General features: G+C 36.6%; 1 protein-coding gene across 14 annotated transcripts in view; it reads right to left on the bottom strand.

Annotated features, from left to right (window-relative positions):
- IKZF2 (IKAROS family zinc finger 2) overlaps positions 1-11,725 on the bottom strand; it is a 153,680-nt gene extending 141,955 nt beyond the window's left edge. For 2 of the 14 annotated variants that reach the window (XM_009238062.3, XM_009238060.4), the window contains exons 1-3: positions 9,704-9,999; positions 8,124-8,172; positions 7,241-7,345 (exon numbers count right to left, since the gene is read on the bottom strand). In XM_009238062.3, the coding sequence (XP_009236337.1) occupies positions 7,241-7,345; positions 8,124-8,172; positions 9,704-9,706 (157 nt within the window). In that variant the 5' untranslated portion in view covers positions 9,707-9,999. 14 annotated transcript variants of the gene reach the window in all.
- Positions 11,726-25,363: the final 13,638 nt, after the last annotated feature.

Below are 25,363 nucleotides of genomic sequence, written 5' to 3' on the forward strand. Positions count from 1 at the left end.
TGTTTAGCTAACAACCTGTAATAAGTATGTAATATTTTCAATAGCATATTTATTTATAAGGAAACAGGTTACAGAATAAAGATAGATCATTAGAATAGAGGCACTGGAGTATATGGCATACATTAATCTTATGATTTTTTAAAAAAACATAGAAGTTATGATATTAGATATACCACAAAATTTTGAAGAGCTTTTTTTTTTAAAAAATCAGTGAGTCAGTCACATCAATTAATTCAACTTCTGAGACCAGTATAAAGGATTCCATTAAGCAAAGAGTTTATTAAAGCCTGTGCACCTACAATTCAATATAGAATTTTGATTTAATGGGGCAATTGGGGAAATAAGGCCACTGATCAAATACTGAGAATTACTTAGACATGAATGTTTTCAAAATACAGTATTAAACTACTGTTACAGTAATATGGGCAGAAAAGTAACCAAACCATGGGCTAATATTAGTTTTCACTAATTAGGAAAATTCATACTTCAGTCTATATGCATGTGCCTAATTGCTATCCCCCTCCCAAATTGTACCCTACGGGTGCTTCAAACCAGAATTGAACTAAGCTAAATCTTTTCCAGGAAACCTGCTCCAGTATTTGCTATCTTCACTGACAGAACCTACCACCATCTATCCAGTAATTTAGAGGCTGTCATCCTTGACTCTATTCTCTCCTTAATTCTACTAAGCAAGTACTGTCTACTTTAAGATGCTAAATATTACCTAGATCCTTCTCCTTCCTTTTTATCCCACTACTGCTAGCTTGCATGACTTCTCACTCAATCATTGAAACAGGCTGTTAAAGATGCACCTGCCTAGAGACTGGTCCCCATCCACAATCTTTTTCCCCACATTGTAGTCAAATCGATCCATGTCAGTCAAAAGACTGAAGTCACCTACTTTGTTAAAACCATTGACTTCCATAAAAATAAAAGCCAAGTTTCCTCTCATACAAGATGTTCCATTATCCTGCCTTGATTAACTCTCCAAAGTCATTCCTGGCCTCAAATTCCTAGACTCCAACTTTATAGTCTAGAAATACCAATCTGCTTGTATTTCCCAGAATATTGCATGCTATTTCTCATCTCTTATTGTGGATACATTATTTACTGAAAAGGTCTTCCACTTATCCCCTAAATCCTATTCATTTAATAAGTCTCGGCTCAAGCAGTCTCTCCCTCTAAAAAATCTTTCCAAATGAGCACCACCTCTCATCCCCCATAATAATCAAGACACTAAGCTTACTACAGTAAAATGCACTATTTAATGTCTGTCTGTCCCACTAGAGTATGAGTTCCTGGAGGAAAAGGACTCTATACTCTTTATTCACCTTTGGATTCACCTTACAATACCTGGTACATATGAGGTATCCCACAAATATTTATTGAATTGATCAACTAGAATTGAACAGCAAAATGTCAAATGCTTATAATTAATAATTGCATTTAGGCCTACTTCAAATTTAGAACATCTAAACTACTACCCCCGAAGTGCACAATCAACAATTAAACCAATAATTTTATTAGGTATCATCAAGTGAGAATTTATGGTACTACCAGAAGCATCAAATGAGGTTAGATTTTAGATGAGGACCCTCTAAGAATTGATTCTCTGTAGAAATAGGTTACTCTATTAATATAATTTTTTTCTTTTGTTATTTGTAATGACTAGTATATCTGGAACACCAATAATATGCAGTGATTTGCTTTATATACAATCAAAACCACAAAACTATACTCAGGAATGTCCAGCGCCACCCCCCTCCCCAATTCTGACATACAGACAAACTCTATTTCTTTCTTAACCAAAATCTTCATAGATGCTTTAAATAATGGAGGGTTCCTGCTTCAGTTTTTATCCTAAACTATCAGAAATCCCTATCTTTCTTCCCTGGACCTGTGCAATATACAGAAAAGAGCAAAAGACCCAGATTTCAAATAGATTTGGATTCAAAAACAAACCCTTTTTCTTATGAGTCATAGGTCCATAAAAAAGTAACTTGACTGCTCTGAGTAACAGCAGCAGTGATTATTTATTGAGTCTTGGCATGTGTCAGAAGTGGTGCTGAGCATTTTGCATACATTGCCTTATTGAAATCTCACAACAGCCCATTGAGGTAGGTATTGCTTATCCCTATTCTACGGATAAGGAAACTGGAGCTCGGAGATGTGAAGTGACATGGCTAAGGTCACACAGCAAAGCAGGAATTCTAACCCAGGCCAGCATAATTGCAAAGCCCATATTTTTAACACTCACAGTCTACTGCTTCTGAGCCTCAGTTTTAAGTGTTATAAAATAGAGTAATAACATGCCTACCTCACAGAATTGATGTGGAGACAAAGTGAAATAATAAGCATCTAACATACTAAGTGCACTCAATAAAGGATGCCCCTCTACCTTCTCTCACTCCAGTGGTGATTATAACATTTATAATAAAGGAAACCATCCCTAAATATTCCTTACCTATATCAAAACAGAGGTACATTGGGTCTCAATTAATTCGCAAAAGGAAAATACTAACAGGTCAATAAATTCATTTAACATAAACAGATAAGAAGAAAAAAGTAAAGAAAAACAATATATTCTACCTCATTTTAGGACTGGAACTCTGCTATTGATATTTCCAAATATTATAAAAATATGTAAATATTCAAAATATATCAATATATCAAAAGTTAGGAGAGAAAAGCACGGAACCCAGAGATGAAAATTCATTACGGCTTACAGGAAGACTCTCAATAGAACATAATCAATGATGTTACCTTTTTTTTAAAAAAGTACTTCTAGTGGGAAAGACAGATTTTGAACAAAGATAGAGATGGTAAGGATAATCTTTCCACCGTAAGTTGTTTTGTTTTTTGAAAACGGACTTTAATTCTCAATACTAAGCAGCCTAAAAAGATAGGGAGTTGGGAGTGGAATGAGGTGCAACGAAAAAATTACAGCATTTTTGCTGTTAATTACCAACAAATCTATACCTCCTTTACTTTCCTTTTTTTCCCCCTTTTTTTCTCTTTTGGTACATAGTTATGACATTTATCTCTGATAGCTGTAAAGAAATTAAATCAGAACTATTTTTATTTAATTCCCTAATAAATAAGAACCAAACGTAAAGTACATTGGGTATATACACAAACCTAAGTACGGTGACTTAAAACAGAAGATTTTATATCAAGCCCATCTGGTGTTATATTAGGGTGTGTCCTACAGAAATCCAAGCAAGGGTGACTGCCAAACTAAGCTACGGAAGACAACTCAGAAAGCTGGTAAGTCCCATAATATAGGCTCTATTTCAAAAAGTGCATTAGAACACCCACCTGAAAAGATTATCTGATATCACCCCACCCTCATAATAACTCTTCTATTTCTGAAATATTGTTTTTGTCACAAAAATATGGGCCAGTATTGGACACGGCAGATACCCTGAGAAGGTGACATTGTAGAGATAGCAGTTATCTAACTAACCCACAAGGTAATATCACAATTTTATGTCCCAATCCTGATAACTTCATCTTTCTGCTAAGTTCTCTAAGAGGTAAATTGATTTCTTCAAGCCTCAATTTCCACATATGGAAAACAGAAATCATAATATACTTCTGCTTCACTAGGTTCTAAAAATGGAAACTAGCTAAGAAAAAAATTAATGTGAAGCACTCTGAAAAGAATAAACTAGATTCCCTGACCTGATTATTGGTCAGAGCCTTGTAAAACTAGACTTACTACTTCTTCCGATTCCATACACGCCACCTGGCCATCAGACTGATAAATAGCATTGACTGTACAGTTGATCCACTGAAGAGCTTTAAAGTAATAGAAACAAATTTTGCATCCTGATGTATTTTCACACCCATTTAAGTAACTACCTGCAAAGTAAATTTATACCTAAACACTATAAAAAATAGATAAGAGAAATAAAATTAATTTAAAAATTTTGAACTTTAAACAATTTTCAAAATAGTCACCTGCCAGTATAGAACAGTCTGAAACCAATACTGAACAACTATGCAAGAACTGGAAATGAGCTAACCAAGAAACAGAAGGAATCACAAAGTAAGTTTCATCTGATGGGCCGAAATACAATATGGATTATTTTTATATTGTTCTGTCTGAGATGTCTGTCTCAGATTCTTAACTCCCAGATTCTATTTTTAAAAATCACTTAACACTATGTATTTCCAGTAGCCATCAAGGCATATACTGTCATCCCTGACACCGAAGATTGTCAGCAGACTCAATATGTACACTAATGATCTCAGGCAACAATGCCCATCTTCTTATCAAAGAGATCCTTATTCCAGAAGAAAAAGTTTAAAGTTCTCTAAGAAAATTCATTCAAAACCATAGGAAGTAGTCATTATAAAATGTTAGGATCACTAATACCTCTTACTTCTTTTTAAGTTTATCTTACATGCTAAATTTTAAAACCAAAAACTGTCAGGCATTATAACATTTTTAGTTCTCTCCCTCCCAAGTCAGCAGTGCTCTATTCTAGCACTGTCAAAAAATGATAGCTGCTGTCATTATTTTTATACAATAGCTGGCAGCAAGTTGCACAGAAACCCTTCATCTTAGAAGAGTTACCAATAGCTTAAACAAATGCTGGGACCTTAGAGTAGTACTGACCACCTTCCTAAAGCCAAAATAAGTGAACTCTCATGCCTTATTGATACTTTTCTGGCCAGAATGTTAGCTGTTTTATTTAAAAAAAAAAAAATTTTACTTATTTTATTTTTTTAACTGTTTAAAAATAACTTTTTTCCTCCTTACACATATATTCCCATCCTCTCCTTCCTGCTACTAGAAACTGTCTTAAAGGTTTTCACATTTACTTTTAGCTTTAACACTTTCAATCAAAATTGCAATTCTGTTTTTGGAAGCAGGCACCCTCCAGGAAGTATATTTGAAGATATTAAAAAATGCAGAAAATAAATAAGTTCTTTTCATTTAACAAAGTCAACAATGCATGTAAAGGGATTTAGGAAAACCGGTGATCTCAGACACAAGTGATTTGACAGGCCAGATGCACACAAAAATTATTCCAAGTCACAGAAAAACATCAGAGTGACCAATTCTAGGTCTCTTGTTCTAATTAATAGACAAGAGTTCCTCTCTATCACTATTTGCTTTGGCAATCTAAAATGCTGATATTCTCCTAGATCTAACAGAGAGGAAAAATGGGTATCTTCTCCATCTAACACCTAAGTGGGTAACCTAGATACTGTAAATAGAGGCTACATAAAGGATGCAAGAGACAGCTCTGAAGTGAGAGCCAAAATATTTAACCTGCAACTCTTTGGAAAAGAACCTGAAAACACGTGCATCTTAGCCAAAACCTGTACTAACATGGAATTGCCACAGGCTAGTAAGTTAAAAAACTCTCTACCAAACACAAGTTTACCGTTGTTGGGTGAGAAAAGCTCAAATGTCAAAAGCACAGTTCTTATTTGTTCAAATTGATCATGCCTACACTCTGCACTGTTTATTTAAAAAGATGAGTGAACTGCCTTTCTGAAGCAAGTACTTGCAAAACCAGAATCAAATTCAGAAATAAAGGAGCCAATCAACCACTTGACAAGCATTTTCCTGTGGTTGTGTCTAGGGGATGACAGTCAAGTCTCTGATTAACAGTTACTCCCTACCCTATACATGCAATGTTTCTAAAGCCAATAGCTAACTAATAGAAACTACATATTATCTCTTTTTACTCTTTAGGAAATTGTGTGAGTTATCTGAGAAATAAAAACATTACACCAAATAACTAGTATATTGACATGTAAAAATTCTATTGCCTAAATTGTAGTCATAGTACATTTTTTATCAAATCAACTAGCAAGAAAAATGAATGCAAAAGATTCATTATGAGATTAGTATGATAATTTAGTATACGTTCACTTGCTAACTTTACTAGTTTTTTCTTTCTAAATGATAAGGGAATTGTAAGGACTGCTTCTAGAATTAAATTTTCTTAGGAAGTGCTCATTACTTAAAAGAACTACAACTTTAAATAAATAAAGCAAATTCAAACTCAATCATAATTTCAAGTCAATAGCTAAAATTACTTAAAGTTAATAAATTGCAAAATGTATTCAATAGTATTCTATATAAATTGCTTACAATTCAGTAGTCCTTATTAATTACTAAGCTTGTAATTTTATAATAACTTCCAGTTTCGAGAGCTGTTAGAAGTAAAAAGAAAAAGCTGCTCTCTCTGGATAGTCAGAATACATTTATGAGTATGCTCATAATTAAGTAGATGATTCACTTTTCTTAGTTATTAAATCTTCAGGGGGGAAAAAAGAGGAAAGAAAATGCCTTTCCTTCACATATTGCCAAAACAGAACACTTGTAAATTTAATTATATTTACATGTAAGTCCAATGTCCTTTCTATAACATGTAACAATAAAATATAAATCGAAAGTATAAAGAAAACAAGATTTCAAATTACTTTTGAGTAAGAGTAATAAAGCACTTGCACTTGATAACTAAACTGATAAAACATTATAATTAAGAAAAAAGCAACCATATTCTTAATAAAGGAAAGTATTTTGTCTTCTGTCACTGACAGCATGTAAGTCGCATCTTATTACACAAAAACAATGTATATTACATCAGTAAATGACCCTTTATCAAAAACAGTAGCCAAAACTGTCTTTTCCTACAAATTCAAAACATCTTTCCAAATTTTATCAGTTCTTCTCTGGACAAAAGCCTTTCAACTTTGTTACAGAAATGGATATAAATGAGTTCTATAAATTTTCAATTACACTTCACTTCCAATGCTTTGGAGAAGAAACTTTCACATTTTTTAAAAGCAAGTAACACTGTAATTTTATCACTGACGGTTTAGCTTTCTACCAAGGCAACATAAAATTATTTCATTTTTTAACTGTGAAGAGTCCTTTGAAAGTGACGTTTCCACATTTTTTACCCAACAACAACAAAAAATCCAGTCATAAACCTGGCAAGTCAAAACAATAACCAGCAAATTCTAACCTTTCTTACCTGATACAGGTAAGCACCAGCTCCCAAATGCCACCTTGGGATAGTTCAGACTAGTAAGCAGGCTCATGTTTTATAATACTAGAATGAACAGGAATAAATCCGTGTTGTTCTTTCTTTAGCAAAATCTATAACAGTAGCTATACCACAATGTGAGAGGACCCCACAGACCTAACAAATTAAAGTCTGTTGCTGGAGACATACAAAAAAAAAAAAAAAATCATAAAATGAAGACTTACTGCTTGTCATGTGACTTGGTGAGGCATGCTGTCCATTGGGTGTGCTTGAGGTGAGGTCAATTGCCATATTGGAGTGCTCCCTTTCGGGTGAAAGCTCATTGTCACCTGCTTTCACAAAATATAATCTTTTGGTTTCTATTCATTGTCACATAAGATGTAATTACTAACTTTGCTTTATATACACAATGGCATGCATAGCCTTCAAACTGTAAGGTAATACATTTTTCCCTTAGAAACTATAAGGAAATATCATTTAGAAATATACAGTTGAATGAAATGATGAGAAGCCATAATCAACCCACAATAAAAAAAATTAACAAAACTTTATTATCTCAATACATAAGTTGTTGATTTCTAAAGTATCTTTCAGTTGAAAGAAATAACTTTTCTTTTAACATCTAATTTAATTGTTAAGCACACAGAATTTATAATGAGCATTTTCCAAAATGCTGGCTATCAGAGAGAGGATGGAAAAGACAGGTAGCCAAAGAAATGTCAAGTTAGGAAAGCCAATTCTCTTTCACATAATATGTCTGAAAAATTAGGTTACAGAGAAGTAAATATTTAGTACACACCATATTAACAGACATATATGAAACCTGGCCTATTCTCAACTTACAACAAAGTAAATTATAAAAAGTAAGAAAGTGTTGATCTGCTAGCTACTATTGATTTAAGTATACTACTTAGTATATTTCTATATTTCCTTCTTATTTCACTTCAGTGCTGTCATTTTCTCAAACTCATTCAAAGGTGAAATTGTGAACAGAGAGAAAAAAGAGTGCAGAATTCTCAATAAAGTTTCATAATCCAGGAATTAAAACACAGGTAATACAAAGGCAACTTTATTACCAATAACAAATCAATAAAAACTAATACTTACACGTTATATAGCCATCAATAGCCTCTGTTTCCATAGTCAAAGTGCAATGCTGCAAAACAAAAGATTATACCCTTAATACAATGATTCCTTTCAGTATCTGCCATTAAATTCTTAACTTATTTGAAGCTCCAAGCAGTTAGTCCATGTTGCTGCTGCCACCTGTGCCCAGAAACATACACAGTGTACTGTATGTGCTCATTTGCAAGTCACTGAACTCTTTCTGCAAATGATCTGATTCCTGCTGGAGATAGGACAGGAAAGATAAGTGTGCTGTGAGATGGGCTAGAGCAAAAAAGGAATGACTCTCTTAATCAAAATTCATTGGGTTTAAATAAAAAATAGGGGGTACAGCTCAAATGTGTCAGCTTTAACTGGGATTTAAGTGTTTTACCATTCACCACTTCCCACAATCACACTGCAGTTTGAGGACTTCCCCAGTATACAGATAGCTCTATTCACAATTGTTGCAAGTTGGTTCATCATGTTCTAATAGGGAGGGGGAGGACAAACAAACATAAGAAAACAAAACAAAACAAAAAACTTAGTGCCCAATGGTGTCTTGAAGATTTCTACAGCAGTTGGCCAACTCCCTGACTTGTATTGACATTTTAGCCTATCCCAAGTTCTGTGTAAGCACCTGTTCAATGTAACCTTAATTTCCTGCCAGACCATGCTTGGATACAAATGCCAAGCCTACTTAATACAGTCTGATTTTGAAAATTTCATAAACTTTGGTTGTGCTAGAGAGAATCATTTAAAAAAAAATTGGGGCAATTATTCTCATGCACAAATGCCACAAAACAGAACATAATTCTCAGAAACAAAAGTAAACTGTATGAGATGACACCCCCTAGCTTTGATTCACATAATGAAAAGATCGATAATCTAACTGTATTCTGTGGGGAAAAAAGTTTAAGAATTGACAAGTCCTGAGAAGATTTTTACTTTTTTTCCCCCCTTTGGCCTTGGTCCTTTTTGCCTTTAGTTTCAAAACTCTCACTGCACCAGCAGCTAAATTATTCACAATGAGCCATTTCTGTATTGATCGCCAAGTATATTTAGCCCTGGCTCCTGGAATTTCTCCATTACTTACTGGAAAACAGGCAGCTTCACTTCTTGTCTCCAAAACCACTTCCCTTCGCCCTCCCCTCCCCTTCTTCACCACCACCCTCCCTTACCCCCCCCCCAAAAAAAAACTTTTCTTTCTTTCTTTATGGAATAATCAGATCAAATTCCCAACTCAGTCACTACATAGCACTTAAATTTCAACCTGCTGTACTGTTATCACATTCTTTTAAATTATGATTACATAAGGCTTTAAAGAAAGAGATCCGTAAAGTTTAAAAGAAGAGCAGTTTCTTCGGATATTTTACAAATGAGCTTATCTCTTTAAAAATGTACACATTTAACACACACATATTAAAAAGAAAGAAACGTCAGGGAGAAGCGAAAGAAGGCTGCCCCATCAATGAAATGGTTATTAACCCTCAGAGAAGGAAAGAAAGAAAAAGAAAAAGGAGAAAGAGAAACGAAATGTACATACAAAAGAAATTGTCCTTTGATTAAAAAAGATTCATCACCATTTCCAGCTCTGTCGGGAGATCTCAGCTTCTTCTAACCCCTCAAAGAGGAGGTGACAATGTCGGGCTGAAGATAAACGGAGGGAGAAAGAAAGAAGTTTTTTGTGTTTCCCCCTTCTCTCTTTCCCTCCCTTGCCCCTCCAAGCCAAGCCCCCTGCAGAGTTCAAGGGGAGGAGGAAGGAAAAGCACTTTACAGGTGGGTCATTCCAAGCCCAAATCCAGCAAACAGATCGGCTGATAAACAAAACCAAGAAATGAGAGAGAAGGAACACCCCCCTTCTCCTCCTCCTCGTCCTCCTCCTCCTCCTCCTCCTCCTTCCACCCCTCCCCCTCGTCCCTTTGGGATGGTCTAGTAGGAAAAGTCACTCAGGAATGGCACCACGTACTTTCAGGAAAGAGGAAAAAAAAGGAGAGAGAGAGAGGTCAGTCAGTGCTATAGCAATGCGATTAACAAGAGAAAAAACTTGATCCACCGGTTCCTTAAGAATCGACCAAAAGCTAAGACAAGAAAACTGAAAGAAAAGGAGGGGGGGGGGCGGGTAGAGGGGAGGGACAGTCAGGCAGAACCCAGCTAGGAACCTAGGCCAACTTCACAGGACTGTTTTTGGCCCTTGGCAAAAAAGAAAAAAAAAATTAAATCTTAATTCCATCTCTTTCGCCCATACTAGAACCTGTCAAAGTGATTTAACTGCTGCCTGTTTACATGTGTCATACCAGGGTTTTTTTGTTTTTTTTGTTTTTTAATTCCAACAGGATCTGGATATTACCTTCTATCTGGACAGCTGCTATTTATTCCAGCCTACCCAATCTTTCCTCTTGGAATTCAAGTTAAAACAAAGCAAAACAAGTCCAAATTCATGACAGCTATAGAGATGAGAACTGATTAATCGATTAACATCCCAGAAACAGATTACAAGGAGGGGACGATAAATTAAGGCAGAGGACATCATCTTCAACCCGATTCCCTGAGCGTCCTTTACAAAAATCATTACCCTAATCAGAACCACAATCCATCCCTCCCAGAGAAAAATACCTATATTATTATTATTATTACTGGTTAACAGCAACAAGTCATTTGATCACATCACAGTGCAAAACGAGATGCTATATAATTACACTTAACTTTGAAAACACTCCCCCCTTTGCAAATCATACACATATTTATATATAATCTATGAATCAGAAGACAAATAAAACAAGAGCTGTTCTTCACCACGCAAAAGCCAAGCGGAGATTTACCTCAGCAGTGCATGCAGTAAAATAATCCCATCACCCTTTTGTTTGTGTTTACTGTTAATGTGTCCTCTGTCTTTCTTTCTTTCCTGTGCCTAACGTGTGTTTGTGCACTGCAGTTGGTGGTGGAAACTAAGGCAGTGGATCTGTAGCTAAGGGTAATCCTGTTTTTACTTCCTCCATCTTCAGCGAGGAGCAGGGTTAGCCCGGGACAGCTGGTCAAACCCCGAGAAACCGATCCGGTGGAGCCCGAGCACATCTCCCCCGCCGGCCGGGCTCGCGCAGACGCCCGCGGGCGGAGGGCGGGCTGGCGGCGGCGGCGGCGGCGGCGGCGGCGGCAGCGGCGGCGGGCGGCGGGCAGCGGAGCCCCGGGCGCGGGCGAGCGGACGTGCGTGCGCGCGCGTGCGTGTGTGCGGGGCCCGAGCGCCTGTGCGTGTGTGTATGAGAGCGCGTGTGCGCGCGCGCGCGGGCTGGCGGGCGCGTGTGCGCGTGTCTGCGCGCTCAGCCGCTCGGCGCGCTCGGCAATCGATTACAGGACAAGTGCTGCCCCGGAGGCTCCGCGACGCGCGCACTCCCTCGCGCCCACCCGCGCGCCCGGCCGCGTCGCCCCCAGCCCGTTGGTCGCCGGACTGCTGACCCCGCCCCCGACGGGGGCCAGGTAACCCGCTTCCGAGTGTGCCACGGCGCCCCCCATCTCCCCTCCCCGTGTCATAATAAATCTCACGTTTTCTGCCGGCTGGAGGCTTGGAGCGGTGAGGTGACGTTCATTTCGGCCGCGTGAAGTTTTCTTTCAAACTGGGATTGGTGGGGAGGCCGGGGGAAGGGAGCGGGGCGGCGATCTTGGCGCCCTGCGCGGAGTCCGGGAGCCGCGTCCAGGCCGAGTCGGGGAGTGCGCGTGGAGCCTCCCACTTACTGGTCTCCGCCGGCAACTCTGCGGCCCCATTTCGGAAAGCGCACCGCATTGACCGGGACATGAAGCGGGATAAGAGGGGTCCTGGGGAATAGACTGAGAAAGACATTCATGTCTGAGATGAAGCTCAACTATTACTATTTTGAAAGTGCTTTAACAGTGCAAGTTTAAAATTAAAGTGTTGACTTGCTTTTTCTCCCGCGGGGCATGTGCCACGTTCCCCAAAGTTAAAGGAACGGATGAGAGTCCAAAAAGTTGGTACCCTTGAAGTGTTACCTATCACTATCAATCACAGCTTGTTTATTTGGAAAGAACTTAAGTGAACCGTCAAGAGAAAAACAAATGCATATTCTTTCTACAAATAGTAGCATTTAGTATCTTTCCTGACCACTTTTGCGAAAAGAGGGAATAGAGACTTCTATAATTAAAGGGAAAAGGAAAATGAAAGGAGCTGAAAATAGTGAACTGTGTAGTCTGGGTGGCTGAAATTTGAAAACACATGAAATTATCAGGACTGCCAAACGGTGTTTCTGAGAAACCATGTCACAGATTGTGAAGAAAATCAATGCTAGAAGAGTCGGAACAGGCACCGTACTCTTACTCCTTTGAAGAATCCCAGAAATAGTTGTTGAGGTTTTTTTTCTGCTGAGGAAAAAACGATATATTGAAAATTAAATCATCAACAGTACCTTAAGCACGACTCTATAGGTAATTTTGGATAGTGTCTTTTCTTTACATTTTGATAAAGGGAAGGAATTAATTCACATCGACACAAACTAAATAATAGATACCATATAACTTGTGTGATACTGTAGATACTGTAGCTTTTATAATGAATTACTTCTTGAAAGTTTTTTTCCCATACAATGTATTATTAAACAATTGTAACGATAGTCTCTTTTTGTTTAACTATAGAAAATGGTAGATGGTGTGATACAGCAAACAAGATTAACAAATTTTCATTGGAGAGAAATTATTTGGGCTCAGGCTTGCAATAACATTATGATGATTTTAAGAAAAATTGCAGTTCCTGTGAGTTACATATTGGTAAGGCAGATTTTTAAACACTTAGTTGCCAGTTATCTAAATAAAATTAGTTTTCCTAAAGTCGTAGTTGGGAAAGTCTGAGTAGGGAACCAGTAAGTCACTCTAATCATCCCAATAGAGAGTAAATATTTTAGTCTTAAATTACCTCAAAAAATCTGTATGTCGTTTATAATATGTAAATGCCCAATATGTAAAGGTTAACATAAGTTCTCTAAATTGTCATAAGTCCTTCCTAAAAACTGAACCTAAGTGTTTAGGTATCTGTACAGTTATAGATATCCTTGAAAATATGAAATAAAGATAATCGAAATTAAGATGAAATGTCTGATAGTTTACACAATGTAATTATTTTGTAGAAGAGGATACATTGTGAAATCTTAAAGATACATCCTCAAGTTCCCCAAAGTTACCAAGTTGATGTAGTCCTTGCCCCTGGTTTATTGAAGCTTAATTTAGCTTCCTTGAAGCCTGTCCTTTTCAAGAGTTAACTTTCATTGGCTCCCTAGTCACCAGAGGAACACTTTCTCCCTCTAGTGGCTAAGGCTTCAGACACTACATTCTGTCACCCTGCCTCCCCCTGAATGGATCCCAGATTTTAGAATAACAAAGATCTCACGACCACCTGGGAGAACTGGACCGTCTTGGCAAGTGTTTCCCTCTTTTTAACATCCTACATTCCTTTCTTATTTGCAGGTTATGGTGTATCTAACTCATCCAGAGAAATCAAGATTATGTTTTCATACCAAGATTGGGGGTTTTATTTCATGCCTGTGGAGTCTATAGTCCTAAGATTCACAATGCAATCCACTCATGAGAAAGAACCCTTGCATAAACTGTAATTCACTTTGTTCAGAATTTCTCTGGGTAGTATTGTTTGTTTGTTTGTTCGTTTTGGTTTCGTTTTTGTTGAGGCGGAGTCTCACTCTGTCACCCAGGCTGGAGTGCAGTGGTGCCATCTCCACTTCCTGGGTTCATGTGATTCTCCTGCCTCAGCCTTCCGAGTAGCTGGGATCACAGGCGCCCACTACCACACCTGGCTAATTTTTGTATTTTTTAGTGGAGACAGGGTTTCACCATGTTGGCCAGGCTGGTCTCGAACTCCTGACCTCAGGTGATCTCCCAAAGTGCTGGGTCTCCCAAAGTGCTGGGATTACAGGCGTGAGCAATTGCGCCTGGCCTCTCTGGGTAGTATTTTGATAGTTAGAGGGTGCATTTATTTCTGTCCTTTGCCAGAAGACATAGACTGTACACATTTTTTTTAAGGTACGTATGTAACTATACTGTACATTAAAATATACCACTAGGGAAGTGGAGTACCATGTTCTTTGGCCGCTGTATCCAGTTTGGAGAGTTAAGTTTTTACTTTACGGAAGAAGTGGCAGGGTGGGGAGGAAACAGACCCCTCAACCCTTACCATTTTTCACATAGCTGGTTCTTTCTCATCCTTTCTGTCCCATCCTACCCAAACATTTTCCTGCACCAACTCCTATCATAGCACCTTGAATATTTCCTTCATAACATACTTTGTAAATATTTTATTAATGTGTTGAGTTTTAAAATAAAATCTGTCTTTGCCACTAGGATATGATCTTTTTAAGGCCAGGGATTATGTCCTGTTAATCATTGTTTTCTCAGAAGTAGCATAGTACTTGGTACAAGTTGGTACTCAATAAATATTTATTAAATGAATGAATATGGAGGAAATTATATACTCAGCTAGCTTTCATGTATTAAACTCTATTTTCAAAGGACAAAAAGGGTCCCATTTTGAAGATACATGCTGATTTCATAAAGAATTTGGTCAGATCTTGGCTCATAAGTCGTATTACAAATATCCTTAACAGGTCAGCTCTGGCTTACAAGCCACACAAAGGATCTGAACCTCTTGCTAGATAACAGGTATATTTACAGAATGTATGTAAAATAAAATGTTATATAAATTAAAAATAAAATTATATATAAATATATATTTTTAACATTTATATATTAATTTTGCAAATATAAATATGAAAAGTGGCTAACATTGTATATAAAATGCAATTTGGAATAAAATACATTTATGTAATGCCTCTCTTTCAAAAATGAATTATTTCCTGTTACTACCTGACAATTCATGAACCAAGGTGACTATCAAGAAATGCGACAGGTTTAATTTTGTAATCACTAAGTGTGATCAGCAAAAGAAAAATTTTACAAGGCAATATAGCTAAAAAGTACATTATGGAGTATTGGTTTTGTTTTCTTTGGGTAGTTTGTTTTATCTATTTTAGATTTAAAAGCCCTAAGTACCGTTTAAAGGAATTTGGGTAAAATCCGCTTTTGTTTGCTCAAGGAATTAATTGTATGTTTTTAAGTTTTGGGGTTTTTTTTAGCAGAAGGTGGGAGGGGACAATTTGGAAAATTATAATTCTTTCCTAAGATCAAAGAAGAAATTTTTGGAAATGAATTCTATATTTTTTTATTTAAATGGCTTTATTGTGCTAGATATATAATCAACCAGAATAGGTACCCTAAAATAACTTGAATCCCTGAAAAAGTTAAGAATAACAGGCACACATAAGCACAATGTTTTAAAACCGATAACTTGTTTTATTTTTGTCAGGTGATGTTGTTCTTGTCTTTGAAGTAGTGTTCTCTTTTTAAGTGAGATATGGAACAATGGTCTCACTTACTCCTGTTGACCTAGATTGGCACTATGAAGAAGCAAGAAAGCCAAAAATGGAACTACCTTTTCAAAGAAAATATTCTAAGATACCAAATCCAGTTCATAAGTAAAGCATATAAATACTGTCAAACTTTACTTCCCTGAGTACACTGATAGTCTGGGGTCTATTCAGCTGGCATATAAGTCCCACATGGTGAGGGTCTTCTAATTCCATCTACCTTGAACAATAGTTTCTTTTAACAGTCTTAAGAGTGTCACTTTGCAATTAGAGATGAGGCTCTTATGCAAATACTCATGTCCCTAAAAAAGGTAACATCATGACTTAAATTCACACGTTGATAGAATACTATCAGATTTCTTCCAGAGAGCGTGTTTTGATGTAGAGCAGGTGATAAGCTATCTCTATCCCAAGTAAGAATTATAAATTATGGGAGTTAAACCAATGGGGTGAGGACCAGAGAGGTTCCTGAATAAAATGAAAGCACACATTTTTAAAGATGTCGTTAAAATCCATCATAATCGCTTTCAAAATGCAGATTTGTTCAGCATTTGATAAAATGAGTTCCATTAATGCAAAAACAAGGGAACTTTGAGCTGGGTCAAGTGGTGATGCTCAAAGTCAACTCTAGAAAGGATTGAGAAGACCATTCTTCTAAGAAACCCTAAAATTTTAGAGCACAAAAAGTACAGGGAAGTTATTGGAATCCTCAATAAAGTGTTAATTCAAGAAATGAAAAAGATATGATTCAACTTTGTAAAGAAATAACTTACCAAAAGAGGGTAACAAAGGAGAAGATGCCTGGTGAGCATTAATTTAGATACAGGACAAAAAAAAACACTCTTATTATTTGGAATATTTTTCAGCAGCTACATGCAAGAGATTAAAAAGAAACTTATTTTGCTGGGGACCAGCAGGAAAACCAAACATAATCATTTGACTTTGGAATTGGGAGGTGAAAATAGGACAGATTAACCTAAAGATCTGTGATATCAAAGGTTGGATTCTGCAAGAGAGATCCATACACTAAAGCAGAGTGATGACAGGTTGCATCTCAAGAGAAACATTTGGTGGTTAAACCAGTGCCAACAGCAGTATGATACTGTCTTTTTAATCCTGTGAAAAGCTTGTGGAAGTACATACCCAGTGTTTGTGAGAAGCTTCAACTCTTTATAAACCAAAATTCTTTCACAGTAAAGCAAAGTCTAATCACTTGCTTAGCAATCCTGTTAAGCTGAAAAAAAAAAAAAAAAAAATAGAGGAACACATTACCACCAGATAGTAAAGGAAATAATCCAGAGAATTCACCTTCCCCATTTTTATAGCCAGATGGTTACAACCTAGGGAATTGAGAACCATATAGGGATAGAACTGGGGAGCCGTTTTCTGTTTTATAACTCTGAAAGAGGGCGTGAGCTATGGAAAAGGGAATTGAATCAAAGAAAGGTCATTTACAAGTAGTAAAGTCAAATGTCACCTCCCCCAATTTTCATGACTGTGGTGTAGAAAAAGGTTAGCTTAATATAGAACTTAGTGTGGCATTCTGAACTGTCGTAAGACATGATAAAGAAGAGAGTAACACCATCAGTGTATCTCCCCCAGCAGCTGTGCCGAAGTTTCACAAAAGTATTTAAAACCTGACGTCATGGTGAGGTACTAGACACCTGGGAAAGTCCCACTCAGTAGACTAAGAATATCACTCTAAGTCCTGTAAACTATATTGCAGAAATGGCCACATTGGAAGACTGTACTTTTGAAGTGTACTATTATTGAGAAATAAATCCATATGAAGAATCTATAGCATTTTAAATTGATGATATAACTGATTTCAATGAAGTTAGAGTATCAGTGGCACTAGGAAAGTCACATATATCATTTTTATAATTATATCCATTTATTTTGTGCCAGATACCATGGTAAGCATGTTACATGCATTATCTCATTTAACACCCACTGTCATTTTAAGAGAGGTAATATTATCCCCATTTTTCACATGAAGAAAGCTTGGAGACAGTATTAACTTGTCCCTGGTCACACAGTTTCAGAGCTACACAGTGTCAAACACATGTTTTAAGTTCTAGAAAGCCCATATTCATAACCATCATGCTATAGTCTCTCTAAATTGCCAATTATTTTCATCAATCATACAGAAGTCTTACTGTAGTTAAATCCAGCCTTATGAGTAATGCACAGTCCACTGTTGTATCTCTTGAAAGCATACTGAATGTCCAGGGTGTTTTAAGAAGGTTAATTGAATGTGGTATCAACATAGAACTTTTTACCAAACCCAATACTTATCTATGTGTGAAACATTACCTATTTGGCATTTAGTATGTTAATATCTGATGTTTATTAATATCTAGAGCTCTTCTCAATAAGTGAATGACATGAGAGAATCACTGAGAGTGAATTGAAAGTCACCCTATAAAGAGTTGAGTAACGATCAGTGGTGACAAAGAGATCCAGATAAGAACATAACTTTAAAGTCTGGGTCACCAAGCATATTTGCACATTTTATTTCAAAGGGAACCATTTCAGATTTATTACTGCCAGAAACAGGTGAATCATATGTCTCCCTTTTGTAGACATACTTCACCTACATGTGTAAATAATGAATGCATGGCTTTCTGTGATAAACACTGTAATTTTAAATGGTTACGGCATTCTTAAGCGATATTTCTCAGGAAACAGATTTTTTTTTCAGTGGAGAACAGCTCTCAGTTTATAGTTAAAGTCAAGTTGAACATTTTGCTAGGGTTTATACATGAAGCTTGTGAAATTAGAATGTTTCTCTGGTTTTTAATTTACAAATACAGTGAATACTGGAGTAGAGAAACGTAACTATATTATTTTAATTAGGGTTTCCTATCCCATGAGGGTAGAAGTTACATATTTGCTCTCTCATTACAGGTTATTTTTTCTAAAAACAAAAAGAAATAATGCTTTTATTTGATAACAAAGACACTATTTATTTGAAAAGCCAATCAGTGATTTTAGGGGAACTCTGCTTAAGGGTATTTTGAATAACCTAACCCAGAAGAGCTTCCGAAAACATCAGGTAGTAGCCAACAAATAAAATGGATATGATATCTGGTATGTTCAAAATATATTGTTTAACATTTTCCCATATTTATGTTGGATGAATGTTTGGCATCAGACTGGTTGAATATTTAAAAAGGAAGGAATGATGTTCCTTCACAACGTAATGTGAAAGACAGAGGAGTACCCTACCCCCAAGTCTTTGGAAATATTGCCTTCAGAGGTCATTCTTGATGTGAGGGGGACACTGCGGGCTGTCAGGCCTGGTGCCATTAGGCAGTCTATCATACACAAAACTCTTTGATCAGTTCTAAGCCCAACATTAGCAACTTTCTGATATTTTCACTCTCCATGTGATTTTCCTATGTGAAGGAAATATACATGATCATTATATTTTTCTTTATAAACAAATGATATTTCTGGTTTTTTTCCACCAATTTGTTATGAGTTTAGAAATGTATGGTTTTCCTTTCTAAGAACAGTACAGTACTGCATCTGTAAACTTGAGTTTAAGGCTAATAGCCAGTCTCTTGAAAGTGGAGCTCACTAAGGTCATGCCATTCAGCACTGTCCCTGTCACCTGGCCAGACTTCTCTCCTGACCCTCGAGAATATGGCCACCATCCTTCTACCTGCTTTAGAATGTCAGTGGATTCATAAGCAAGCCAGCCTTCTTAAGTCGATTCATGAGGGACAGCAGTATTTTTGAAACACCCTGTCTCAATGGAGCCCCGCAGAGATCTGAGAGGAAACCTAAAAGATCTAAGAATGAGAAAAGGAGAGATTAACACCATCAAATTCTGCCTGTAATAATGACAGCAGAGTTGTTGAGAAAATAAGTGAGGGAATGGAGGCTGTCAGTATAGACGGTAATTTCAAGAAGTTTTGCTATAAAAGGAGAGGTAGAAGCTAGTAGCTACAGGAAGATGTGGGGTTGAGGGAAGTTTCTTGTTTGTTTTGTTTTGTCTTTTAAGTAAGACCTTGACATATCTCAGTGCTAATGAGAAAATTGGTAAAGTGGGGTCCCTGAGGGAATAGGAAAGAAAAGAATCTATTGCGTAATTGGCAGGAGTAGCTTCAGCTAGAAGAGGACATACCTCATGTGCTTAGGATAAGTAAGGAAGATTGAAGACGTAAGTAATTTTGTGAGTTGTCATGATGGGAAGTTTAGGAAAGGTATGGAGAAGGTATCAATGTTATTTATTAAGGTTGAAAAGCCACTGGATTGAAAATTTAAGAAGAGTGAATAAATTTGAAATAGTTGCTTTTATAAAAATAGAGAGAGGCTAACTGAAAAAAAAAGTAGAAAAATAGGCAAGCCGAATAGAGGACCCAGTTGAGGCTGATGACCACAAATAAACCATCAATAAGCTCAACGCTGTAACTGTAACTGGGCTCACAGCCCAGATAGAATCTTGAAAAGAATGAACCACAGGATTGCTCCAGTGTAAAAAATTTCACCGGCTGTGGAGCTGGAAGACATTGAATCAAAGAAGTTGAGCTTGACTTAAAGAAATGAATTGGAGTAATGGATCATCAAGTAAGCTATACAAAACAGAGAGGGTACTGACAGATAGAAGTAGAAGGGTACAGAGACCTCAGTTGGGTCCCAGTGAGGTTAAATAATTTGCATAAGAGGGAATAGTGAGAGATAAGAAGGTATAGAAGATTGTGAACAGAAATTTCTGATGGAGAACAAGATGCCAGAATCCAGAATGGAGGTTGGGAAGTCATGGCCTCTAGGGGATGGAATATCAGAAACATGAAAGGGTAATCGGGAGATGTAGCTCTTGGGGAAGAGAGGGAAATACTGAACTAGGTGCGAAAGTCTATGAAGAATGAATCCCTGGAAAACTGATAAATAAAAGCGAGGAGGAAGAATTGTGAGGTGGTAGCTGGAAAGAATGAGCATCAGAGGAACTGGGGTTTTACATGAAAGTGTATATGTTCTGAAAATGTCTTTGAACTACATAGGGGATGCTGACTCCTTAGTCTAAACTTGAGCAAGATTAATCAATAGAAAATGAAAAGCCTTCACTTGAGAGGACTATGGGTAAGTTGACCATATAAGCTGGTTTGCCAAGAACTGTCTCAGTTTACACCTGTGGTCCTGGCATAATTATTAATAGTAACCCCTTTTATTCTTAAGTGTCTTGGTTTCTGTGTGACATTACATATTCATCCTAGATGAGAAGGAGTAATGGCCTCAAAGAAGACCTTTTTCATTTAGGCAATGTTGTTTTTATGTTTGTTGTTGTTGTTTTTGAGACAGAGTCTCACTTTGCCACCCAGGCTGGAGTGCAGTGGCGCAATCTCGGCTCACTGCAACCTCCGCCTCCAGGGTTCAAGCGATTCTCCTGTTTCAAGCCTCCTGAGTACCTGGGATTACAGGCATGTAATCCCAGCTAATTTTTGTAATGTTTGTGGAGACAGGATTTCACCATGTTGGCCAGGCTGGTCTTGAACTCCTGACCTCAAGTGATCCACCTTCCTCAGCCTCCCAAAGTGCTGGGATTACAGACGTGTGCCACCGCACCCAGCCTAGGCAATGTTTTTTTTTTAAAGAGGTAGGAGGCTATAGATGGATTTACTTGTTTGTTTTTGGTTTTGTTTTTTCTTAAAAGAGGAGTTCCAGGGGCCATAATGAAAAAGCTTTGAGAGCATATTGAGCAGTGAGATACTGATTCAGGAGAAAGGAGGTTCTAAGCAGTGTTGTAATTGAGAGTGCAGAAGAAAGGAGTTGACCTCAGCTTTAGCTCCCATCTTCCATTTCAATCTTTGTGTCAACTTTCTCGTTCTTTCCATCTGGAGTCAAGTGGACAATCAAGCCTTCATAGATGAAATATGCCTACTATTATTTATATCTTTGCATTGTTGCGAGTGGTTGCAGCAGTTATTGTACTGCATACTGACAGATTTAGGTAAGAAACCTTTATAAACGTTTACCAGAGTCTGAGTTCCTCCAGATCATTGCCATACAATGACTCCTAATTGAGATGATAACCTCCTACTATTTGCTTTCTTTTGCACTTATGTTTTGAGTGTTCTTTATTCTGAGCTTTGGCAGATTCAGCTCTGTCTCTGCCAACTCCATTACTTGCTTCAAAATCAGGGTAAGAAAACAAGGCAGCTTAAGGCCTCTGGATCATATGAAGACTGGTTTATTCATCGAAGTCACTAGATTTTGCCAAGCATTGTACACTGAGAGCTGATGACGAAAGGATTAGAGTACTCAAGTCAGATGCCAATGCCAAAAAGGAAGCAGAAATTACCACCTTTGCTAAAAGCAAAATATTCTTATGTCTCTAGTCACAACCATAGGCTAAAATGCACCTTCAAAGACCAGTATAACATGTAACCAAATTGTAATTGAAGATTCCTTTTTTAAAACAAAATGATCCCAACTCACTAAACACAGAAATCTTCATTACGACATCATCACAGGAGACCTTTAAGTCAATGAGGTCATTTGTATTTTAGTCTGCAAATAATATATTACTGTAATGCAATGAAGGCATAAAGCTTATTGATGTAATTTATGGAAATGTAGGTAAAGCCATTTCTCTGAGTTAGGGGTATTCTTCAATGACCGTGACAAATAAATATTAAATTAAAATGGGGGATTTTTATTCACTTTCTACAAAATATTCATTCCAGTTACGAATAGACTGTCCATAGGAATTCTTAAAGTAGTAAGCTAGCAGCATGAATTCAAAATGTGAATCATTTGTTTAAAAATCTACATACATTTTTTTAGAATTACCTCATAATCAGCCTCACTGCTTAAAACCATGGTTCAAACTTGTTTTCTGTACCTAAACGATCCACATGTTAAAGATATTCCTATTTAATTCCATCTTTCATTGACAGAAAAAATTCTAAGCTGGACTCACCCCCCACCAGCTTCCCACTATGTTCTGCAGGAATATCAGAGTATTGGAAATGTTATAGCAGTTTGAAAACTATTCCCCTAGAACAGTATTTTTCAAATGCCTGGTTATAACCCATTAGCAGGCTGTGTGTATTTAGTCAGTCATAACCAGCATCTAAAAAAATAAAATAGAATCGAATAGAGTACATTTATCACACACAACAAAGATAAATAAAAGGTAACTTTTTGTATGAGAGGTCTATCTATCTATCTGTCTATCTATCTATCTATCTATCTATCTATCTATTGGCTCACCATGTAAAAGCTATTTTTACTCCCTATGGATTACGTGGTCAAAAGAAGACCGAAAGCTACTGGCCAAGAGAATGGATAAACAAATTGGAGTGTATCATTTCATTGAAATATTGCACAGCAACTAAATACTACAACAAATATATATATATACACACACATATATATGTGCTACATAAATCAATACATATATAAATATATAAATACCACCACAAAAATCCCTAAAATATTATACAGGGTAAGATAAGTGAATTGTTAAAGGATTCTTATATAAATTGTTAATTCTTAAAAACATAGAAAACAATATGTATTGTTTTTGTACATATGTATATGTAGTAAAAGTATTATAAAACATAAAAGAAAGACACCACTTTCGGAATAGCAGTAACCTCCAGGGTGAGAGAGAGGAGGATGAGATGCATCTGCAACATTTGATTTCTTAATAAACACAATTCCAGAAGACAGGAGACCTTTATTTTAATTCTGACTCTGCCATTACCTGACTGTTTTACTCTGACTGGGTGACTTTATTGCTCTTGTCCTTGTTTCTTCCTATGTGAAATGAAGGGATAATACCAGAGAATGATCAAAGAGTCAGGCTGGAAGAAGTGGATTTGTGTATTGAAAATATTTACTCATCTAATATTTAACTCATACAATTTAAATGATTACTCAAAGTTAACCAGCTAGCTAATGATAGAACTCAGGCTAGATAGAGAGAAGTCATCTGGAATCATAGTGTTTCATTCTCTACCTTGTAATTATGCCTTTGATGAAAGATAAAAGGACATGGCATCATTTTATGTAGGACGGTAAAATCAAGAGATTACCATTATCCTCATCTTACTATATGAAGTGGGCCTTGTGACCTATGGTTCTTGTAATGCTACTGAAGGAGAGAATGAATATTTTGAAAAGGCCAAGTATAATCAAATGTGTATATGTTTTCCCTGTTAAATTTTAAAAGCAGTGAAGATCACCATCAAGTGAACCTTTAGTTTAGCTATGTTTTATCTTAAATAATGGATAGTAGCCTCTAGTCCTTTGATTTATAAATGGGAAAACATGAAATAGTTATTTTCAAGACTGATTTGTGGCTACTTTTTGAAGTTGGTTGGTTGACTTATCCACCAGTACTTCCTACAGGAATTCGAATTCAGGGTAAATTCAGAAAATAATAAGAGAAACTAAGATGCAAAGGGGAAAGAAAAATATCAAGAAATCTTTGTTATGAAAAAGCCACAATTGAACACAAAACTTACTTCTGCAAACATAGTAATCAGATAAAAGAGGAAACACACTGTTGGTTACATAGCTCATATTGTCTGGGAAGCCTGTGAAATCATCAGCCCAGATTAAAAAAAAAAAAAAATTCCAGCTCAGTACTCCAAGAGGAATTTGACCCAGGGGATACTGGCAAAAGTGCCATTGGCTATATAATTATCAAGATCTTTCAATCCAGAAGGCCTGCTGTCAAATCCAGGCTCCTGTGATTTACTGTGTTACTTAACAGTTGGGCAAGTTTCTTAATAGTCTCAGTTCTCTCATCTGTTAATAGTAGATGGAAATAATAAAACTTACCTAAGTTTTGTTTTTAATACGGTTTACATGAGTTAATATTTATAGTTGATCAAATCAAGGCTTAGAGCAATGCCTCATTCATGGCTAAGGGTTTTATTTGCATTTCTTTGATAAGCAAATGAATATTCTAAATAGCAGTTTTACAAAGAACATTCTTAAATCAGTGTGATTGAAATTATTACAGTTAATTATTGCAGTGACATAAAAGCTGATCACTGTTTTGTAACTTAATTTTCTTTTCTTTTTTTGTTTTTTTTTAAGAGAGACAGGATAGCTCTCTGTTGCCCAGGCTGGGGTACAGTGTTGTGACTATATGGTTCACTGCAGCCTCGAACTCCTGGGCTTCAGCAATAATCCCACCTCAGCCTCCCAAGTAACTGGGACTGCAGATGTGCACCACCACGTCTGACTAATTTCTAAAAAAAATTTTTAGAGATGGGGGTCTCTCTATGTTGCTCAGGCTTGTACCTTAATTTTATATTGATTTCCTTCCCAATATTTAAAAACCTTTTCCCAAATGTCTGATGTCATTTTTTTAAAAGAACGAATCAAACTGATGAAAAACATATTTTCTTCCACATCAGAGTACCCATTTCTTATGCTTGTTCTTCAAAATGTAGTACCCCAAATAACATATATCAGATTCAAATTTTTCTATCCAGACCTTGGTCAACTCTAAATCAGAGCATTTGTATAATATAAGTGCCTAGAAAAACCTAACATAGCAACAATCAGCTGAACTAACCTATGCTTACATAGGGAGTGCAAAATTTAGGACAATCTGCCAACTAAGTTTTCTCCTCCAAGGACTAAAAATTGCCTAGGTTTTGTTTGTTTGCCCTCATTGGGAGTCTTTAAAATGAAAAATTTTCGCTTAAGCATTTTTAAATGAAATCAGATCCAATATGCTCGAAAAAACTATAGACAAAAACTTGCGTATATGGAAAGACAACATAGTCTGTTACACTTTATTTATATACAGCTTTAATTCTGTTAAATTGCTAC

This window comes from Pongo abelii, chromosome 11 (assembly GCF_028885655.2).
Source record: "Pongo abelii isolate AG06213 chromosome 11, NHGRI_mPonAbe1-v2.0_pri, whole genome shotgun sequence".
Classification (NCBI taxonomy): Eukaryota; Metazoa; Chordata; class Mammalia; order Primates; family Hominidae; genus Pongo; species Pongo abelii.